Source organism: Macaca thibetana, chromosome 8, assembly GCF_024542745.1.
Source record: "Macaca thibetana thibetana isolate TM-01 chromosome 8, ASM2454274v1, whole genome shotgun sequence".
NCBI classification, from domain to species: Eukaryota; Metazoa; Chordata; class Mammalia; order Primates; family Cercopithecidae; genus Macaca; species Macaca thibetana.
The window spans coordinates 46,558,926-46,582,387 of NC_065585.1; the positions used below are offsets into that span (position 1 = coordinate 46,558,926).

Sequence of the window (23,462 nt, forward strand, 5' to 3'; positions counted from 1 at the left end):
CAAAGATCTTCTTTTGGCATTTCTGAGCATGTGATGTAAATTAGGTGTTGAGATGGGTCAACTGTATTACATAGTAAGAATTTTGTTTTCTGGATATTAGTGGAAGGTATTCCCAAATCTTTAGTATGAGTTGATTAAATAATATATCTGTTTGTTCATATTTGCTGTAAACTCTTGAATTGCTTATGGCAAGTCTACCTTTAAAGAATATATGTTGACAAAATTGCTCTTTCTATGCAATAAAGCTTCAAAATGCAACATTTTGTTGTTACCAAGGAGCATTCTACAGTAGTGTTGTGTATGATGTAGAGCAAACTTATGGGAATTGTCTCTGCCATATGAAAGTTTAAAATATATTATTGAATAAAAGATGCTATTTTGAAAATAGAATGCACTTAAGTGCATTTTTTAAAAGCATATACATATTGAAATTTGTAAGATATTTTAAAAATACTCTGAAAAGAGACTGCAAAAAAATTTTTGGTGAAGTAATAGAATACAGAGTTCTTGTCAGTATAAAAATTGTAGATATTAATCTCTTAAAGTTTATATGCCTTATTACCTGTAATAGAAACGTGATTCTTTGGGATTTGTGATACTCAATATAATATGTAAAATATTTAATAAATTGCTAGATCATTTGAGCTTTCTCGTGGTGGTTGTGGTGGCTTTTGGCAAACACAAACAAAAAGCAATGCTTGATTTTTATTCTGGGAAATTTCTCACTTAATTGTTATAGGCTAGGGCCTAGGCATCAGGATTTTTAAAAAACCTTCCTAGCAGATTCCAATGTGTGGCCTGGGTGAGAACCTTTGACTTATGAGTTGTAGTGTTGGGCCTTGTGGTGAAACAGATAATAAATATTTGCTCAAATTAAGAAGCAAAGGATTTTCTCAATTTTTAAAGTTAACTTTTTATTTTTAAATAGTTTTAGATTTATAGAAGAAATACAAAAATAGTTTAGAGAGTTTCCATATGCCTCCCACATTCAGTCTCCCCTGTTATTAACATCTTATATTCGTATGATACATTTGTCTAAATAATGAACCAATATTAATACAGATTTGAAACTAAAGTGCCTATTCTTTTCAGATTTACTTAGTTTTTACCTAATGTTCTTTTTGTGTTTTAGGACCCATCAAGATGCAGTATTACATTTAGTCATCATGTCTCCTTAGGCTTCTCTTTTTTTAAAAAACAAAAATTGATACATAACAATTATACATATTTACAGGGTAAAGTTTTGATACATGTATATAATGTGTAAAAATCAAATCAGAATATTTAGCATTTCCATCACCTCATGCATTTATCATTTATTTGTGGTAAGAACATTCAAAATCTTCTACCATTTTGAAATACACAATATTGCTGACCATAGTCACTGTCCTATGCAGTAGAACACCAGAAATTATTCCTCCTAACTGTAATTTTGTATTTATTGACCCATCTCTCCCTACCACCCCCAGCCTCCACAAGCCTCCCCTACCTCTGGAAAACACCATTTCTACTCTCTACTGCCATGAGATCAGCTTCTTTAGTCTTTCTGCGCTTGGCTAATTTCACATGGCATATATACCATAAAAACGAATGCAATTTTGTCATTTGTGGCAAGCATGTATTTCCCTGGAGGATGTTAAATGATATAAGTCATGCACAGAAAGGGTTCATGATGTCGCAGCTTCTCAGAATGTCCTTGTTTTTGATGACTTTGAGAGTTTTGGGTAATAATGGTTAGATATTTTGTAGAATATCCTTCAATTGGGATTTTTTTTCTAATGATGAGACTAAGCTTACTGGTTTTTGAGAAGACCCAGAGATAAATATAAGTCTCATCACATCAAGAGTAAATTATTCTGTCAACATGACTTACCACTGTTGATGTTAACCAGGATCACCTGACTGAGGTAGCATGTCACATTTCTTTACAGTAAAATATTCTTTCTTCCTTTTCATACTGTACTCTTTGGAAGGAAGTCACAGTACACAGCTCATATTTAAGAAGTGGGGGGTTATTCTCAACTTTCTTGAGGACTGAGTATTTAGAATTTTTTCTATACAGGATATTTGTCTGTTCTCCCCATTTATTCAATCATTTGCATCAGTATTGACTCACGGTTATTAGTTTATATTTTGGATTATAGTCCAATACTACTATGTTTATTTATTTTGCTCAAATTGTTCCAGCTTTGGCCATTGGGAACCTTTTGATTTTACTCCTTTGTCCCTATGACATATCCCCATCATTGTGGGGTTTTGTTTTGTTTTTAGCACTTTCTTACTCTCTGACACTATAAGATATTCTAGGCTCATATTGTATATTTCCTGTTCCAGTCCTAGAATAAGGAGCCTACTTCCTTCTTACTGGAAAACTGTAGGAAATCAAGATTGAATTCCAGGGGGACTTTTTTTTTACTGTGGGATGTTGTTGCTTCTGTGCCCTCTCAGCTTACGAGGCAAGGAGATATATGTGTGTATACTAACCTGTGTATATACACATTTATAACTACATATGTAGGCACCTGTGTGTGTGTGTGTGTGTATATATATATGTATGTGTATACATCTGTATCTGTATTAAACTAAACATTAATTTATACTGATGTGTCTGACTCTAATCCATTATTATTCTAGGTGGGTCCTCTTGCTTGTTTATAACCTACAACTCCAGTGGTGAGAAACCTGGCTCCCATCATTCATTTACTAAGTTTTTCAACTCCAGTATACATGTCTAGTGGTTTCAGAATTCTTAACCCATGTGGAAAACATGGAAAACAACATTATCAGTTGCAATGCTTATGTATCATTCCTTTTGTCTTTAGTCTAACAGAATTCACAGTTCACTTACTCCAAAGTTACTTAGGTTAGTACCTTTTCTTCTCACCCCCTTCAGTGAAGTTGTTTCAATACATTTTTAATACAGTTACTTTTTTTTTTTTGCCACAATTCTACATTTCGCCCTGGGATCCCCTGACCTCCTAAATTATTGTTTTAAATTTTGCATACTTTAGGTTCACTCTTTTTGTTGTTGTTGTCGTTGTTGCTTTTGAGACTGGGTCTCTCTCTTTCACCCAAGCTAAAGTTCAGTGGCACAAACATAGCTCACTGTCTTGAACTCCTGGGCTGAAGTGATCCTCCTGCCTCAGCCTCCCAAGTAGCTGGGACTACAGGCAGGCACCACCAGGCCTGGCTAATTTTTTTAATTTTTTGTAGAGACAGAGGTCTTACTGTGTGCTCAGGCTGATCTAGAACTCCTGGTCTCAAGGGATCCTCCTGCCTCAGTAGGTTCACTCTTTATGATGTAAAGTTTTGATAAATGCATGGTATTAGGCATCAAAATGATACATATGTACACTGTAGTGTCAAACAGAACAGTTTCATCACCCTTAAAAAAATCCATTGTGCTTCACATAATCACCTCTCCCCCACCGCCCTTTCAACCACTGATCTGTTTACCATTTACAGTTTCGGCTTTTCCAGGATATCATATAATTGGAATCATATATTATGCAGCCTTTTCAGACTGGCTTTTTTCACTTAACAGTATGTTTTTTGTAACAGTCATCCATGTTTTTGTGTGTGTGTGGCTTAAAACCCCATTTTATCACTGAATAGTATTACATTGCATAGATACACCACAGTTCATTTATCCATTAACTTATTGAAGGCCATCTTCAATGGTTGCTTACTAGTTTGGGGCAGTTATTAGTAAATAAAGCTGCTGTATACATTCATATGCTGGCTTTTGTGTGGATATAAGTTTTCAGGTACATTGAGTAAGTATCTAGGATCATAGTTGCTGGATCTTATGATATGTTCAGCTTAGTAAGAAACTGTCAAACTTTTCCAAAGTTGCATTATTTTATATTCCTAGTAACCAAGGAATGAGAGTTTCTGTTGCTGTGCACCAGCGGTTTGTATGGTCAGGGTTTTTGTTTGTTTGCTTTTGCATTTTAACCATTCTAAAAGGTGTTTAGTGGTATCTCGTTTTAATTTGCAATTCCTTAGTGATGAAGATGCTGGGCATCTTTTTATATGCTTATTTGCCATTTATATATCTTTGGCAAAGTGAATGTTCAATACTTTTCCCCATTTTTAAATTGTGTTGTATGTTTTCTTATTGTGAATTTTTAAGAGTTCTTTGTGTATTTTGGATATGAGTCCTTTATAAAGTATGTATTTAACAAATGTTTTCTCCCATTTTTAGTTTGTCTTTTCATTCTTTAACAGTGTCTTTCACAGAGCAGAATTTTCTAGTTTTTAGTTTTTGCCTTTTGTTTTTTTAGAGACAGGGTCTTACTCTGTAGCCCAAGCTGAGTGCAGTGGATGATCATAGCTCACTGTAGCCTCAAGCTCCTGGTCTCTGGCAATCCTCCTGCCTCAGCCTCCTTCAGTGCTGGGATTACCAGGCATGAGCCACCATGCCCAGCTGAAGTTTTTAGTTTTACTATGAAAATATCAGCTTTTTTTCATGGTTCATGCTTTTGGTGTCTATAAATTCACTACCAAACTCAAAGTCACATAGATTTTCTCCTGAGTTTTCTTCTATAGGTTTTATGGTTTTGCATTGTTATATGGGTCTTTGAAGCATTTTGAGTTAATTTTTGAGAAAGCTGTAAGGTCTATGTCTGGGTCCTTTTTTTTTTCTTTTTTTTTTTTTTTCGTATGGATATCCAGCTTGTTCTAGCACCATTTAATGAAAAAACTGTTCTTTCTCCAATGAGTTGCTTTTGTGTCCTTTTCAAAAATCTATTGACTATATTTGTGTTGGTCTGTTTCTGAGCTCTTTATTCTGCTTCATTGATATATCATTGCTATATGTGTGTATTCTTTTGCCAGTACTATGCTGTTTTGATTATCATAGTGTTATAGAAGTTTTAAGATTGGACACGGAATCTTCCGATTTTCTTTTTCCTTTCCTTTCCTTTTCGACATGGCATCTTGTTTTGTTAACCAGGTTGGAGTGCAGCGGCAGCAATCACGCTCACTGCAGCTTTGACCTCCTGGGCTCAAGTGATTTTCCCACATCAGCTTCCCGAGTAGCTGGTACTGTAGGCGCACACTGCCACATTTGGCTAATTTTTGTATTTTTTGTAGAGACAGTGTCTCACTGTGTTGCCCAGGCCAGTCTCAAACTCCTGGGCTCAAGCAATCCACCCACTTCGGCCTCCTAAAGTGCTGGGGTTACAGATGTGAGCCACTACTCCTGGCCAAATTTTGTTTTTCTGATTCAGTATTGCCTTGGCTGTTCTAGGCCTTTTGCATTTCCATAGAAAAGATCATTTTGTCAATGTTTCTAAATTAGCTTCCAGGAATTCTTATTGGGATTGAATGAAATCTATACATCAAGTTAAGGAAGAAATGACATTTTAACAGTATTGAGTCTTCAAATTCATGAACATGGGATGTTTCTCAATTTATTTAGATCATCTTTTATTTTTTGCATCAATGTATACAGATCCTGTACATGTTTTAATATGTTAGACCTAAGTGGGTTTTTTTTCTATTGAAATTTTTTTCGGTTTCAAATTTCAGTTATTGCTGGTATGTAAGAAAGCAATTGACTTTTGTGTATTGCCCTTGTATCCTGTGACCTTGCCATACACACTAATTTTTATTAGTTCTAGGAGTTTTTTTGTAGATTCTGTGAAATTTTCCACACAGACAATGATGTCATCTGCAAATATAGTTTCTTTCCAGTATTTATAACTTTTTTCTTATGGCACTAACTAGATGTCAGTTTTCTTTTAACTTTAATATGTTTCTGTATCCTCACTATGTTTCCTTGTCTCCCTGGTTCAGAGGTTATGTATTTTTCCCATTTATAAATATGGGTATGGAAGAAAAATAAGACATGGTAATTGCCTACAAGAAGATTGCAATCTAATGAGTGAGACAAATAAACTGATAACTGATTATAATGCAGTGTAACAAGTTCTGTGATGGAGGTACGCATGAAGAACAGTAATTGTTTTATTGCTCTTGGTTTTTTCACTTCCCTCAAAAGGCCCCTTCTCTGCTTGTTTCTTTAGTCAGCTACATGATCCCTTTCTTCTGGGCCCTTTCTCCTCATTCAAAAATACGGTTATCCTTTGACCATTTAAAAAATAAGGGAAAAAACAACAAATTATTTACAACTACACTTCTTGATAGCATAGTCAGAGCCTTTGTTTTTTCACTTTGCACTTACACTGTGCCTCTTACACTGTGGCTGAAGTATTCTCCAGCGGTATTCTCTCCAAGGCGTATTTCTGTGTAAGATGAGATCACTTTAGCACTTACTTAATTTGAGGTGTCCATAGGTCATTTAAGTCATTTTGTATAGCAGGCAGTTGGATATGCAGGTCTGAATGCCAAGGGAGAAAGAACTCAGGCAAATTAGGAAATCAGTACTTTCTGAAGTTGGTAGTTAAACCATGAGCATAGATTGGATTGCTCAAAAAGTATTTAAAGCAAAGTGTAGGTTGCTGCGTTTGTCTTGACATCCTAGCCATTGCTTCCTCTGGAAAGAGGAAGCCTTTCATGGGGCTCCTCCAGGCTTCAGTTAGGCAAGTGCTCCTCTGTGTTCACCACGGTATACTGCGTTTAGCTCTGAGAATATTTATCTCACTGTAGTTGTCTATTTTCTAACTCCCCATTAAACTGTACATTTCTCAAGGAAAAGATTATACCTTAGCACACTTGCCTGGCACACAAAAATCATTTATTACATAAATATTTAATTGGTAAATATTTATCAAATCAAGAAACACATGTATAAAACTGTTTTAAACAGGTTCTGCCTGACTTTTACTCATCATTAAGGATAGTGCCAGCCACAAAATCATCAACACAGAATGTATTTGCATTTAATAATTAATAAGGTGTATAGTAGCACATGAAGTATTTCTTTAGCAATGCCTAAGTCAAATGTGTGAAAAATATTGGGTTGTGGGGGAGGTGGTTTTTTGTTGCCCTGACATTTTTCTGCCTCAGAATTTTCATTTTTATCAGGAAGTTCAATGATGTAAACTGTATTTTAAAATCAATATTGTTGCTTTAGCATGTTTCAAGTAGTCTTTTGAATTGTATGTTTTGGAAATTAATTTTCTAAAATTATTTTATAAAATTATATCTAAGTTTATGTAGGTGATATTTCTGTTGTTAACATTTAAACAATAAAAATACAATTTATGTATTAAAATTTATGTTTACTACCAACAAACCAAAAAGAACTATAACAAAATTTCTGCTTACTCTTTTTTTTTTTTGAGACAGAGTTTCGCTCTTTTTGCCCAGGCTGGAGTGCAATGGCGCAATCTCGGCTCACCACAACCTCCGCCTCCCGGGTTCAAGCGATTCTCCTGCCTCAGCCTCCCGAGTAGCTGGGATTACAGGCATTTGCCACCACCCCAGCTAATTTTGTATTTTTAGTAGAGACGGGTTTTCTCCATGTTGGTCAGGCTGGTCTTGAACTCCCAACCTCAGGTGATCCACCTGCCTCGGCCTCCCAAAGTGCTGGGATTACAAGCGTGAGCCACCGTGCCCGGCTGCTTACTCTTAAAATACTATCATAATGGAAGAGAAAAGGAATGAGAGAAAGAAAGAATGAAGAAAAGAAAAAAGTATTTTTAAAGACCCTTTAGCCCTTAGTTGTATTTGTTTTAGGAACATAAGATATATACAATCATAAATCTTTTCATATAAAAGCAATTTAGAATGAAGTTTTGATAAATTAATGTGACTATTGATTATTTCCTTTTGTATACTTCTATCAATTTTGTGGAATTACCACCTGTTCATTGAGTTCCTGCTATTATATGCAAGTGGAGATGACTGAATGTGAAAGATATTTGTTGTCCTTGAGGAACATAAACATTGCTTATATAAAGGTATCAACATGACAGTGGTTATAGTATTTTTAAATATATCACTTTTTAAAAATTTATCAAGGAACCATTAGCCTATTTCTGAAAGATATTGATGGTATGTTAGTAAATGTAATAACCTATTTTATAAACCTATTTGTGTAAATCTCCAAATAGTGGAATTTTAGTCTTTTGTCTTTGGTTCCCTCTTGTGGATGTTTTATAAACTGCTTGTAAGAACACAACAGTTTTTAAAGGTGTTATTTTTATTTTAAAATATTTGATTTTATAAGTTTCTTTATATTTTGTCAATCCTTTGACATGTTTTGGCTGTGAAAGAAAAAAGAAATGTCACAGTTAAGGTTGCTTTTACTTTTAATTCACTCTATTGTATATTAGTGTTGTGCACAGGAGATGTAAGGTAATCTTTTGTTTGGAAACTTCTCCTATAATGCCAAAAACTTGTACAGTCTTGCATCATGGAGCCTCTGAAGTCCTGCCCATATGCCTTTTCACCATTTAGCCTTGTTATACTGATGAATAAGTCTTTTATGACGTTTGGAGATCCTGAAGGCTTTGATGTAACTTTAAAACCTGCCTGTGAACGTGCAAAAAGTTAGGATCCCTGAAGTTTCTGTTTGCTAAAGACAGGTATGTCAAAGACAGCAGCTGTATAAGCTATTAAGCTGATTTTGTAGTGAAAGAGAAAGACCACCTACTTACAGCAATGAGAAGACAATTAATTCTTTTTACAGATTTTCAGATACTGTAAATCTTAGTTTTTAATGGGTGAATACCAATTTGTTACTTTTTTCAGCCTGTCAGACATTGAAGTGGCACTTAAGGGCAGCTATTTGAAAGAGATTATTTTTGATGTTTTCTCGGTAATTTTTAGCTCAATTGGATCAGAGTTACCAGTTGACCTACCATGGGCAATTTCACTTGGAACACAGAAACAATAAACAGATACAACCTTTGTGTATTGATAACAAGGACAATGGGGTAACTGCTATCCTTTACCAGAGTTGGAAGTACAATTTAAAGGTAATGCTCTGTTGGGTCACATCAGTAGTTTCACCTTGTATAGGAAAGTGTTTTTAGTTTAGTGGGAATCTTACATGATTCAAGACATACAAGCAAATGTACAATAGTACCCTTTGATTTTTGCCTTTTCTAACTCGCTGATTAAAATCTATTTACCAACCTAGGTTAACATGTTAGCATCAAGTAGTCAACAGCCCCCGAATTCAGTTATGCATGGGGAAAGAAGTGAAAGATCCTTACCCTAGTTTCCCCAGTTTTGTGCTCATCTTCTTGCAGTTGCATTGGACATGCCTTATTGATTTCTTACTTGATGGGAAAATGAATAATAGATTTCATTTCCTTGATCATGTGGTCAAGTGACAAAGTATAGTAAGTCACTTTTTGATTACAAATAACTGGCATTATCTATTTTATTCAAATTAAAATCTCTCAACTTTCTCTTTAGATTCAGTTTGATCTCTTTAGGTTCTGAATATTGGAGTTATTGTTGATCCATTATATTTGACTGCCTAGAAACTTTCTAGAAAATGTTAATTACTCTTTAGCGATTTCTTTCAGATTCAACTTGTCATTTTTTACTATATGACTCTTTTTAGTACAGGCTGTAATTAATTATCCTCAAATCTGGATTCTAGTAATAACTTTCTGATTCTAGTCTTTCTCCGGTCTTTCCTTCTCCAAATCATCTTTTAGTTCCCATGGTTCCTATCACTCCTTTGCCAAGCAACTTATGCTGGGCTTCCAGTGTTCAAAGCATCCATAAGCTGTAGGACATCCCCTAATTCAGTCAAACTTACTCATTGCTTTCCATTCTAGCTGGAATATTTCTACTTTTGTGTTCGATTTTTTTTGCAGTTTAGAATGCCACTGTCTATTCTTCCCTAATTTTACACCAAGATCCAGCTTTCTAAGGGGACTAAATTAATTCCAAGGAACAAGGGCATCTTAATTCTGTTGTTTGTTCTTTCTACCCATTCTCAGTGACTTGTTTACTCATGTGTTTATCTTTGGGATAGTGAGTTCATGTTTGGCTAGATTTTATCTCTGAGAACGATGTGAGTTGAGGGTTCAGTATGCATCCCTGTAACATGGATTTGTATTTGTTTCTATGAGGCACCTCGGGTGCTACCTTACTGGGGCTATATTTGGTTAACTTCTCAGTATGAGGCTCCCCCAGAGCATGTGAGTGATGTAAAATTGAAGGCCTAAACCATGGTTATAAATTCTAAAGGGAGTTTTCCCAATCCCTGTCCCCTGCCTTACCTAGCTCAGGTGAGACTTGTCATCTCCTTTGCCACTGGGTAAATTGTTTCTTGTCTACCTTTTTCCTGAGGATGTAGTCTTTCAAAATTCCCAATTTTAAGTGAAGGTTTCATTTCTACTTTGGAAAGAAACCAAAGACTTCCCTTTTCCCTTTATCTGTTAAAATAGAAACCTTATTTAACCAATAATCCCCCACCCCCATCATCGCATGCCTCTGAAGAAGCCCTCAAGTTAGATTTGGCTTATTACCATAGCTCTGTTTTGAGCCCTAACTGTCTTGAAAACTCAGCTATGTATTTGTAGTATGTTTGTTACATTTATTGTTGGCTGTTTAATTAGCACCTTTAAGAGGTTTTAAAAATATTTAGACTACTATAATGCAACTTTTTGTATAATTGTTTCAAGTATATATTTTACACATTTTTTTCCTGACGAATATTTTTTTCATGCTATAGCAGAATGCATATTCATTAGAATTGTCCAACTGAATGAAAGTCATTAAGATCACTGCTCTTATACTGATACTATACTGTTACGTGATTGCATGTACAATAAAGAAGTGTTTAATGTCATTTTAAGAAGAAAAATAAAATTAGAATATTTTCCATTTAGGACACCTGTTTAAGGAGTAGTCTAGCTATCTCATTAAATAGGTATCCTAACTGAGAAAAATTCTACTTTTATATTCTAAACATTTTTAGAATATAGAAACAATTTTATATTCTAAAGTATTTGTCTTTGGGACACTAATGACAAATTAGTCTCACAAATGACAAATACTTTTTATCTTTAATTCAGTCAATTACTGAGTATTTAGAAAATGCTTTAAGGTAGTAGTTATTACACATATCTACTAGTAGATAATGCAAAATCTCTGATTATTTCTCAGACTGTTTTAGCATAAGCCTGTCTTAGCAGTGGAGTAGGATTTCCTAATAATGTTTTCAAATATTTGTATTCCATGTGGATTTTATGATTCATAAACTGGATTATCATCAGTACTCTGTTTTGCATTCCTGGCACATGATGGCCACTGATTGAAAATGCTGTTGTATTCCTTACTGGAATTGGCTGCTTTCTACAGTAGGGAAGCATCTGTTCTGCAGACCTTTTTCTATAAAATATCAACATGTTTTTCCTTCTGCTTTTCTTTTGTGAGGAATAACAGAGTATATGTAAGTGAAATATAATTTTGAAAAAACATAAATGTTTCATTATAAAAATATAAAAAGTATCAAATGAAATTATAATACTAATCTAACATATCAAGAATAAGTTAAGAATTTTAAAAAGTAAAAGCTGTGGCTTAAGAGTTTTCAACACCATCACCAAATTATAAGTGAGTTTTCTAATTTCATTTAACTAGTTATTCCATCTGTACTTTATTAATTTCTATTTGTGTGTCACCCTCTCATTAGTGAATTGAGTGCTCATGCTATTTTTATTGCTATTTTTTACTGTCAATTTGTAAATTAGATTAGCATTCTTTAGCAAATTGACTACGTAAGTAAAAATAATATGCAGTGAGATCAATCCCTTCCAAACTTAATTCAGTGTTTTTACAATTTTATCTAAGCCAATTGTGTGAATCCAGAGGTTCAGGCCTTATTGTCCCTTTGTAGATTCAACTGTAATGTAGAATATAGGGAGGCTAAAGACTATTTTATACCAATCAGATGTTATGTTTCTTGTTAAGTTTAATGGTCACAGCTTTGAATCTCACAAGGATAAGAGACAAATGACTCACACATGTAAAAATAGACTTAGCGTTTTGGGAATAAACTGGTTGCAACTGTGATAAAATAAGATATTCAACCAGCAGATTTGAAAAAGGAACTGATGTAAAATCATCTTCATCTCTTTACTTCGGAAAATGAAACATGCTTTTGCAAACCTGTAGTGTAAGTTAAATGGGGCTTGAGAAATGCTGTAGATAGTTTAAAAGCCTTACATAATTAGAAGGTAGGTCTTAGGCTTTAGAATTAGACCTTGCTAGAATTCTTGCTTCTCCACTTACTTGTTGTATGACCTTGGACAAATTATGAAACCTATTTCAGCCTCAGGTTCCTTTGCCTAAGAGGAATAATAGCACCTCTCAGGGTTAATAAGATAATTTTTTTTTTCCTTTTGAGACGGAGTCTCACGCTGTCTCCCAGGCTGGAGTGCCATGGCGCGATCTTGGTTCACTGCAACCACCGCCTCCCGGGTTCAAGTGATTCTCCTGCCTCAGCCTCCCAAGTAGCTGGGATTACAGGCACGTGCCACAATGCCCAGCTAATTTTTTGTATTTTTAGTAGAGATGGGGTTTCACTATGTTGGCCAGGCTGGTCTTGAAATCCTGACATCAGGTGATCCACCCACCTTGGCCTCCCAAAGTGTTAAGATTAAAGGCATGAGCCACCATGCCCAGCCAAAAGAGAATTAAAAAGACCTTAGCATAGTGCTTCCAACTCAATGATAAGTATTTTTTCATTATTAAATGAATGACCAACTGAATAATTCTAGTTATTAGCATTATTTCCTGTTCCAAAGTATAATATCTTCAATAGCCATTCTGTGTTTTATAATAATAACGTTATGTTACTATAACCTCATAACATTTTGTCCTTCGTTCTGTGTTTTGGCATTACCTCATAATGAGGGGTTTAACATTCATTCAACAAATTACATAATGAGAACAATGCTTTTTACCAGACATCAGGAATACAACTGTAAACAAGATCTGGTTACTGCCCTTATAGATTTGAGAGTCTAATGGGGGATTTAGACAAGACAATTACAGTACTGTAAAATCAGCATAAGCACAGAGTACTATGGGAATACAGAGGCATGACACATAATTCAATCTTGGGGTGTCTGAGCTGAGAAGGAATGTGTCTGAGTGTAGTTCTAATGTAAAAAGTTGTAAAACACTCCACCCAAATGTATCTATCTGTGTTAAATATATAGTCTACTCATCTTTTAAGAGCTAACTGAAGTTCAGCCTCCTCTGTGGGGCCTTCTTCCCTTTTTAAAGGCAGAGTTAGAGGCTCTACTCTTGGTATTCCCATTTTACTGTCAACACTTTTCTTATAGCATTTAATAGATTGTCCTGTAACTTATTGTTCACATGGTAGTAGATTTCCCCTAGATCACAAACTCCCTAAAAACTGAAATGGAATGAAACTATCTTATTCATCTTTGTATCTCCAATGTCTTGTCTATAGTTGATGTACAATAAATGCTTGTTGGATGATTAATAAGTGAAAATATAAATTGATTTATTCATTAAATAAATATTTATCAAGTACCTACTGTATGCTAGGTGTTTTAATAATGAGGATTCAGAAGTTAAAACAGTCTCTTACCTTCTCCAGACTTACATTCTAGTGGTCGTGAAGGCCAGGTATAGACTATGAAGAATACAGAAGAATGGAAAATGATGGAGGCTTTAGTTTAGATTGGTGGTCAGAAAAAGCTTCAGTAAGGAGGTCACAGCTAAATAGAGACCTGAGTTAAATAAATTATCAATCTGGTTTATGGATGAGCATTCCAGTCTGATAGATCAGCCAATTTAAAGACTTAAAAGGAAGAACATGCTTAGAATGCTCAAGAAACAGCAAAGGAGGTCAGCCTGGTTAGAGCTTGGTGAACAAGAAGGAATGTGATAGGAGATGGGATTGGCAGATATTACTAGATGGGATAGGCCAGATCACATTTGGACATGATAAAGGTTTTGGATCTTATTCTAAGTGTGATAGGAGGCCAAATGCAGAGTGTTAGCAGGAGAGTAACATGATGTCATTTGTCTTCTGGAGGGCTCAATCTGCCTATGTGAGTGAGACTAAAAGGGGCAAAAATGGAAACAATAAGAACAGTCAGTAGGCTGTTTTCATGCTCCAAGTGGGAGAAGATGGTGGCTTGGACTAGAATGTACTGAATAATTTTATGGGACTCTTTGGGAATAGAAGGTGGTGATATAAGCTTTTAAGATTCTAAGCTTGCACATCAAACTTAAGCATTCAAGTAGATCAAAATTTAAACATAATTCAGGTACATGTATGTAGTAGAATAATGGGCTAAGAAATAAAAGAACTTGTTTCTTAGTCCCAGATCTACTTTTAAGTAGGTGTGTGACCTTAGGGAAGTCTCTTATTTTCTATGGACCTCAGTGTTTTCAGATATAAAATGATGGTTCGAATTAGTTTCTCTCTAACTGTAAAGGTCCCTGATTTTATAATTCCATGAAAAAGTCAATATGTATTGAACGTGTCAACCTAAATAACAAGGACTCTCTAAAAGAAAGTAACATTTATTTTAGAATAGGGCATTGCAGTGCTAGTATAGGTGCTATAGTAAACGATGTGCTTATTCGGGGGGTAAAGGAAGACAAAGGTTTTTAAAGGAAAAATGGGGAGAATTGCCTAATTGTTTTGAAATCCTTATCCTTGTGTGCCAGTCTGTGGTTGGATAGGCAGTTGCTGGGTAGATGTCCTCGCAGTGTTTTTCATGTAAGATTGCAATGGCCGTTGTGCAAAGTGGTGGTTTTGGCAGAGTCTTTTGTGATAGCTTTTGCTATCAGGCATTTATGCATGAGGACCATCTCTTTATGGCTTTCCCTTGCTCCATTTGTCAGGGTTGGTTTTTGTTTGTTTTTTTGTTGTTTTAAACAGAAATATCTTCATTTTGATTCTGACAACTTTCACAAATCCTTACCGTGTTTTGAATACCAAATGAAGCACTTTAGTGGATTCAGAGGCACTCAAAGACATTCTTGTCCATAGGGTACTTACATTTATAAAAGATTTTGCAAAACAATTGCTTGCAATATGAGATCATAAATTGAATACAAAAGTGTATAATGCAGGTTGCAAATTCTATGGAAGTTTAGAAAAGAGAATAATTAACAAAGACTGAATTAGCCATGGAAGTAGTAGATACTTGATCGGAAACTAGGTAGGATTTAGTTAAATGGATAGAGGGGAAGGGCGTTCTGGATAGAGAATAAGACATGTACACAAAGGAAGTCTTTAATGAGCATAGCATCATATGGAGTTATGGCAAAGAGAGATTCAGTTAAAATCCAGCCTGCCTGTATTGGAAGTTATATGAACAATGGGAAAATAGGATTGGGCCATAGAAGACACTGAAATCTAGGCAGAAATGTTTAGCTTTAATGAAGGCAGGAACTGGGAGCCATAGTAGATTCTTCCGTAGAATGATAGAAATAGTATTCAAGAAAGGTTAGTATAATGCCATGTACTTTGAGAAAGGTGTGAAACTACCTTGTTCCAGGTAGCATGCAGGCATTTTGCTTACCTTTTTATTTAATCATCAATCTTTGGGAACAAGGATCCTATGCCTCATAAGTGATTTGAGCCAGGATTTGAACCAATGTCTGCCTGACTCTAGAAAGTTAGATGGGAGAGTCCTCAGTCAGGAAGCATTAGCTGCAGTAAACCACCTATGAGGTAGTGAGGATTATACCCAGTAGCAGTGGGAATGGAAAAAGAAGAGATGGAGCTAAGAGAGAATTTTTTAAAGAACTAGTTGACTGATACATATATAGGGAATGAAAGAGAAAATAAATGTAAGACGACATTGAAGTTTTATGTAGCAAGTGAAGATTACCATGCTTTGTGGTGGTTGTTGGGGGTGGAGACAGATAGGAGGGACTGGAGAGACAAATAATATCTGATTTGGGACTGTCAAATTTTAGACGTCATTAAGCATTTAAATAATAAGTAAAGACATAGGAAGATTTCAGGATTTGAGACTCCTCGACTTATTAGATGGTTGAAGGCTTGAGAATGAAGAGGTCTTCTAAAAGAGAAAGGATCATTAAAGAAGTGCAAACGACTTTGAGACATAATGCCCAAGCTTATCATGTAGGTTTAGGAAGAGGAAAGGTATCAAACAGGTGTCCAACTATTGTTATATTATACAATCCAAATTGCTGAGACTCAACATTGATGTTCTCAGATTTGCATTTTGACCTCTGCCAGAACTAGATTTTGCTTATATGTTTCTACTAAAAATGGAATAAATATAAATGAATTTCAGTGCATAATCAAGTTTTTCTAAATAGCCGATTCTTTGGTCCTTTCTTTCTTTTTGAAATGGGGTCTTGCTCTGTCACACAGGCTGGAGGGCAGTGGCGCCATCATCGCTTACTGCAGCCTTAAACTCTTGAGCTCAGGCAATCCTCCAGCCTCAGCCCATCAAGTAGCTAGGACTACAGGCACACCACCATGTTCAGCTAATTTTTAAATTTTTTGTGGAGACAGGGTCTTGCTGTATTGCCTAGGCTGGTCTCAAACTCCTGGCCTTCTGCCCTGACCTCCCAAAGCACTGGGATTATCAGTTGGTCTTTCAGACAGGATTTGTTAGTTTATTTTTATGACCCTATTCCAGTATATCTTTGGTGAATGTTCTAAAAAGCACTTTTAATTTGTACTTATATTACTGACTCAATTCTTCTGTGAAACATTCAAAAGCTGGGATTTGACAACAAAAGCATAGGCAACAAAAGAAAAAAAACTGATAAATCAGACTTCATCAAAACTAAAAACTTACATCAATAGATGCTATAAATGAAGTAAAAAGCATACAAAATGGGAGAAAATATTTGCAAATTATATCTCTGGTAAGGAATTAATATCCAGAATTTGTAATAACAACAGAAAAACCAAACAACCCATTTTAAAATGGGTAAATGGATATTTCTCCAAAGAAGATATACAAATGGCTGATAAGCATGCGAAAAGATTGCTCAACATCAGTAGTCATTAGGGAAATGCAAATCAAACTACAATGTGATAACACTTCATGTTCATTAGGATGGCTATTACTTTTTAGAAATGGAAAATAACAAGTGTTGTCAAGGACATAGAGAAGTTGGAATCCTGTGCATTGCTGGTGGGAATGTAAAATGGTATAGCCACTGTGGAAAACAGTTTGGGCACTCAAAAAATTAAATATGAAGTTACCATGTGATCCAGCAATTGTACTTCTAGGTAGATACCCAACCAAACCGAAAGTAGGGATTCAAACAGATACTTGTAGGTCAGTGTTCACATTAGCACTATTCACAAAGGTGAATAGCACTATTGTAGACAAAGGTGTCAACAATCCAAATGGCCATCAACAGATAAATAGGGAAACAAAATGTGGTGTATTCATGCAGTGGAGTATCATTCAGCCTTAAAAAGGAATGAAATTACACAACATACCACAATATGCCTGAATCTTGAATGCATTATGCTCAGTGAAGTATATTGTATGATTCCACTTACGTGAGGTATCTAGAATAGGCAAATTCATGAGTACAATAGTAATTATGGGCCGGGCGCGGTGGCTCAAGCCTGTAATCCCAGCACTTTGGGAGGCCGAGACGGGCGGATCACGAGGTCAGGAGATCGAGACCATCCTGGCTAATATGGTGAAACCCCGTCTCTACTAAAAATACAAAAAAAAAAAAACTAGCCGGGCGAGGTGGTGGGCGCCTGTAGTCCTAGCTACTCGGGAGGCTGAGGCAGGAGAATGGCGTAAACCCGGGAGGCGGAGCTTGCAGTGAGCTGAGATCCGGCCACTGCACTCCAGCCTGGGCGACAAAGCGAGACTCCGTCTCAAAAAAAAAAAAAAAAAAAAAAACAAAAAACAATAGTAATTATGAATTAGTACTATGGTATGAATAGTAGTACTCATGAATTTGCCTATTCTAGATACCTCATGTAGGTACAATAGAGGTTGCCAGGACTGGGGAAAGGGGGGATGAAGAGTTCTGTAAATGTATAATGGTGGTGGTTGCACAACACTGTGAACATTCTTAGTGCTATAGAACTGTACACTTAAAAATTGTTAAAATGGTGAATTTTTTGTATATGTATATGTATATTTTGCCATAATTTAAAAGAAAAAATTAATGGCTCTTGTACAAGGTTATAGACATCATTATGCCCGTTATAATACAAAGTGTAAATGTGTTCTGTCTTAAAGGTGCTCTCTTTTATATATTTAGTTGTTTTCGTCACCATATTCTTTGTTATGCATTTGTTGATAGTTCACCTATCTTAATCTTTATTTTAAAAGCAACTAGCAGCCTTCTGCTTCATCAATTTCTGTTGCTTGATCTTTAATTACCTAAAACTTTAGGTTATTTTGAATAATTTTTGCTCTTAAAATAACATTTGTATGTATGTCTATATTAAAATCAGTACTAATCGTATTTTTATAAGCATTAAAACTATAATATATTCATTCTCTTGTTAAGAATTAAGAAATCCAGCTGTCACAGAAAAGTCTTCCCTCATTGCAGTATTTTGCTTGCAGGATGAAGATGAGCTGGATTCCCACACCATGGTGAAGACTAGTGTGGAGAGTGTGGGCACCATGCGGGCCACAAGCACGATGAGTGAAGGGGCCCAGACCATGATTGAACATAATAGCACCATGTTGGAATCCGACTTGGGGACCATGGTGATAAACAGTGAGGATGAGGAAGAAGAAGATGGAACTATGAAAAGTATGTGGCTTTTTTACATTGAATATTTGTTTTCTAATTTGAAAGGATACTTTTATAGGAACCAAGCTAGTTCTGTGTTACTTTTTATAGCCAATTGTGGAAAATTTTGTTTCTTAGATTTACGTAACAGTAAAAAAGAGTATGGCACAAGTCAACTTTTTAAAATTGTATTTTAATATAGCAGAAAGCAACACATCTTCAACTTAGAGATATGGAACTTTTTTCTGTTGAAGGTTGCTAACCCACTGCTTAATTTGCAAAGTATTTTAGAGAGAAAAAGATAATGTTCCTAACATTTACTTTTCCAATTAAAAAAGTGAACCTAAAATTATCTTCCAATAAATTCAACAGACTGTCATTTTGTGTTGTCCAAATTATCAGTTAAACCCCAACGACAGAGCAGTGCAAGCTATGGGAAGAAATAAGGTGGGAAATAAGAAACACTAGAAAGAAGGATTAAGAGACAGGGATGCTCATACAGAAGATTCAGTTCCATGAGTATTTACTGCTGCTTACCATATGTGAGGCACAGTGGGGGGCTGCTGCAGTGGCTAAAAGGATGATCAAACATTCTCTCTGACCTCTGTTGCTTACAGAGTGATGACAATAGGAATGCTTTCACAGACTAGCACTTCTCTTTTTTAAAAATAGTTTTTTAAGATAGTGCAGTTAACATTGTAGGTCATTGTGGTTTCACAATTATAGGCAAAAACGAATTTTCTCTTATCACCAACTGACCTTTTTCTTCCTGTCCTGGTCCTACCCTAGTCCTGGGTGGTTAGTGTCAAAGTCTAAGCAAGCACTAGGCTGCTTTCCACTGAAGAGTATTGCCTCTCAATGGTAGAAAAGCAGAATTACATGACTTCTAGCATTGTAGAACCTAGAAGACTGTAAATATTTAAGTAATTTGCTGGTACTGCAAAATGGGTACCAGGATTTTCTCTCAGATACTTCCATTTCCTTTTTGCTCACCCTTTTCTTTTTGCTACTCCCCCTTTGAAGTTTGACCCATAGCTTCAAGTCACGTGGCTCAGTACTGCTGCTTTTTCACATTTCCTAGTTCTGTGTAGCCCATTATGGTTGCATATGTACTTTGGATAGAGAGATCATGAAGCACAAAATGTAAATAGATTGCTATGTTGCCATAATCCTGGGGGTGGAGTATGAGTTTTCCATCTCCTGCCATTGGTGGGTCTTCTGAGCCTTTTACCCAGAAAGCAGCCTAAATCTTGGATTTCCTGAAATTACCAGCGGGGCATCTGACTAGAGTAAGTTTTCTGCATCCGTAACGTGCCTCACTACACTGCAGAGGATGGTCTTGTGGCCTCCAGAACCAGCCAGTGTTAGGGTACAAGTGGATCACAAAGACTCTGTGGTAAAACAGTTAACACATTTTTCATCCACATGTAATATCAATTTTCCATAAGCTGATATAATTTTTTAACTCAAATTTTATGATTCTTAACAGATCAATTAGATCATGAGTTCTGTTTTGTATCTTTAGGGAGTTACTGAGCTCCTCATGAAGCTGTATAAACAACTTTTCATGCAGTCATATAGTTGAACATCAGCATATATATAGTAGTTAAGAAAAATGAGTCTTTATAGAATCGAATTCATTTGGATTGCAGTGTATTATATTTCAAAGAAGAGAGAGCAATGATGATGTTTCCAACATCATACTTTAAAATTACACCACAGATATCTACACATTTTGTGTATGACATCCACAAAAATCAATATATGTTATAATTTTGTTGTAACTGAATATATAGGTATGACTTTTTGTCACAGAGGTTTTATTGAAAGCCCATTTTGAAGTTGAGCAGATAGTGGTTTTTGTAACTGCAGTTGTTTTATGGACCTCGGCGAGTTTTAAATCCCATGAGCCAACTTTCTTTGTTTTTTGTTTCTGCAAGTTAGACATCATTCTGTAATGTAGGACTTCAGTGTTTCCAAAATTCTAATCAAGTGATGTTAGTATAACCCCTAGGGATTGTCATATTGTAGTATGGTAGTAGTAAAGAATGTGAAGAAGTTACTGAGGGAAGACTTAACTTTTTCTGAAACCACATAATTATTGTAGTTTTGTTTTTCTCATGATCTAAATCTTTAAAACTTCTTAAATTAGTTGGTATGAGGTCTCAGCTTATGTCACATCAGTCAAAGCCACATTTGCTAATGTGTCTTTAGCGTTTTTGTTCCCTAATAAGATGATAGCAGTTTATTATTTTTGTTTTTCTAAAATCTCTACAATATGTACTGAAGATTTTGATTTTCATCTCTTTTCCCATTGGAGTTTCAAGTGAGTTGCCTGATTTAACATCCTTGTCACTTTAAATTATGTTTACACTTTCTCTTTTATACCTTTAACCATGAAGCTGGAAATTATGGGCCTATTTTCCTTACCTCTAGGAAGGAAAACCTTCCCTTTGAAGGGAAGTGGAGAAAAATGACAAAAAATATTTTAAAATTTGATCTGCCTTTTTAAAAATGGACATGGACCCTATGGGCATGTCCCAAGAATAACTTTCTAAACCTGTTTTTAGCAATGATGGCATTACTTTTACCCTCCCGCTCCCGATCTTCCTATTCATATATCCATCAGGCCTCCTCATTCCCCAAGGGATATCCAGGCTTCAGCTGTGTCACCAAGATCCTTCACAGTCTGGCACTAGCCAGTATTTACATGTGGATCTCTACTTCTTCCTTACAGATTATGCTTTATCCATACTAGTCTGTGACAGTTGGAATTCTGAATGGTTGACACTGGGTTTAAGCAGGTTGGTTGTCATTTAAGAAAATCAACTGTTAGGATTTCTTATCCTGGAGTAGATTAGGACCAGGTCAAGAATCTGTGTCATCAGATTGATGGGGTAGGAGAGATTATTTCATCATGAATGACTGGGAGAGTAGTAGCTTCAGCAAAGACAAGACTGGGGCTTTTTCATTTGTTCAGCTCAGTTCTACTCATCTTAGCTCTGTTTTTATGGAGGAACTTTCTGATCTTACAGAGCTGTGGCTATATTGGTAGCACTAGTTGCCCTGGAGGGAAACTATATCTTATGGGTATCTGAGGAAGAGCCATACTTTCCAGCCAGGTTTTTATTTTTCTTGTGTGTTTCTGTTTTTTCCCCAGATAAGTTATGAAGTTTGTCCTGGTAAGAATGCTGTATAAATCTCCTCTGCCACATAATAGTACATGCTCTTGGAATATTGGTTTCATGAATGAATACTAATTACAGTAGAGTCAGAGTCAAGCTGTGTGTGTGTGTGTGTGTGTCTGTGTGTGTGTATGTGTGTTATAGTAGAATTAAAGATACATTGCTCTGGAAGCTAAGAGAACTTTCAGGTAAACCTCCTGCCTTAGTAAGCTACTTTCTTTTCAAGTGTTCTACCATCCCTACTTCTCATTTCATAGAGCACACCTTCTGAAAATGTGTTCCTTAAGATACCCATTCAGTGAAATTATCTGAGATAAATATAGATAAATAATATACAATAATCAGAAGTATTTGGGAAATGCATATTTATCCTAGAGATATATTATTAACTTATTAAATGCAAATAGTACGGGAAGGAAACAGTTTAAAAATTACATTACCCCAGGTTTCCTTCACTTACTTGACCATGAAAAGCTTTTAATGAGGAACTTGTCAGTGATTAACATCCTGTGTAATAAGTATCTGAGAAACACATTTTGGGAAATGCTGTCATGAGAGCCCTCTAGTTCCCTGACCCTAGTTCCTAGTCTGCTTTCTTTTTATTAGCACACCCTCCCTTCACTTCTATATCCAGCTTAGAGGCTGTATTTCGTTGCTTCTGCCGCTCTCTTATATTCTAAACTCCTCTGCCCTAGTATCTTGTCTTTTCTGCCTCTCCTGGAAAACTTTGATATGGTCCAGTCTCTGTGTTCATCTTCTGTGCATCTTTACCCTGGCTATTGAGTGCTGCTGGAGATAATCTTCCATCTGTACAGATGAGGGCTACCAGATCAAGACCTTTTGGGCCCCATTTGGGCCCTCAGAACTTTCCTGGAAGCCTGTGTTTCTCGGTTCAGCAATTCCTCATTCTACAGAGTGGCTAGTTTAGATCTTCACTACATCTCTTCTTGCTACCTCCCATCTCAGTTTCAGTAGATGACCTTGCTCCCTACTTTATAGAAAAAAAATGAAATGTTATAATGCGAGTACCTAGAGAAGTTGTATAGGTGTTTTAAATGTGGTCTTTGGAATAAGGTTGAAAAATTGAGTCATTCTTAATTTCCGTTTCTTCCTTCACCCTTCATGGAAGTAACATCTCATCAGTTCTGCCCTCTAAATATCCCTGTCCTCTTCTCATGATCTCGCCTTGCATTTCTTTAGTGCAAGTCCTCATAGTTTCTCACTTGTGAGGCTTCTAAGCTGATCCTCTGCCTCCCATCTTCATTCCCTACCCACCATACAGATTTCAGCACATTTCTCCTCTGCTTATGACCTCCCAGTGACTACCAATTGCTTATAGGCTAAAACTCAACACCAGTTAAGAAGCAGTATATGCTCTGGTTACTACTTACCTTTCTATTCCCTCTTCATCCTTCTTCCAGCTTCTCAGCTCTTACAGAGCTTTTTCACCTTTGGCCTCTTGCAATGCCCAAATCCTCCTGTGGGATTTATCCTTCTTTTGCTAAATCACATTCATCCACTCAGGCTAAGTTAAGAGGTTGCTTCCTCTGTCAACTCCAGGTTAGGAATAAGTGCCCCTCTAACAGGCTCCCATCTCACCCCAAGCTTTCACTCTTACAGCACTGTCATGCTTTATTGTGA

General features: G+C 36.0%; 1 protein-coding gene across 6 annotated transcripts in view; it reads left to right on the plus strand.

The window, feature by feature from the left end:
• The window catches only part of STK3 (serine/threonine kinase 3), a 332,138-nt gene that overhangs the window by 215,144 nt on the left and 93,532 nt on the right, over positions 1 to 23,462 (plus strand). For all 6 annotated transcript variants that reach the window (XM_050801203.1, XM_050801204.1, XM_050801205.1 and 3 more), the window contains one exon: positions 18,465 to 18,657. In XM_050801203.1, the coding sequence (XP_050657160.1) occupies positions 18,465 to 18,657 (193 nt within the window). The remainder of the gene's footprint in view (positions 1 to 18,464; positions 18,658 to 23,462) is intronic.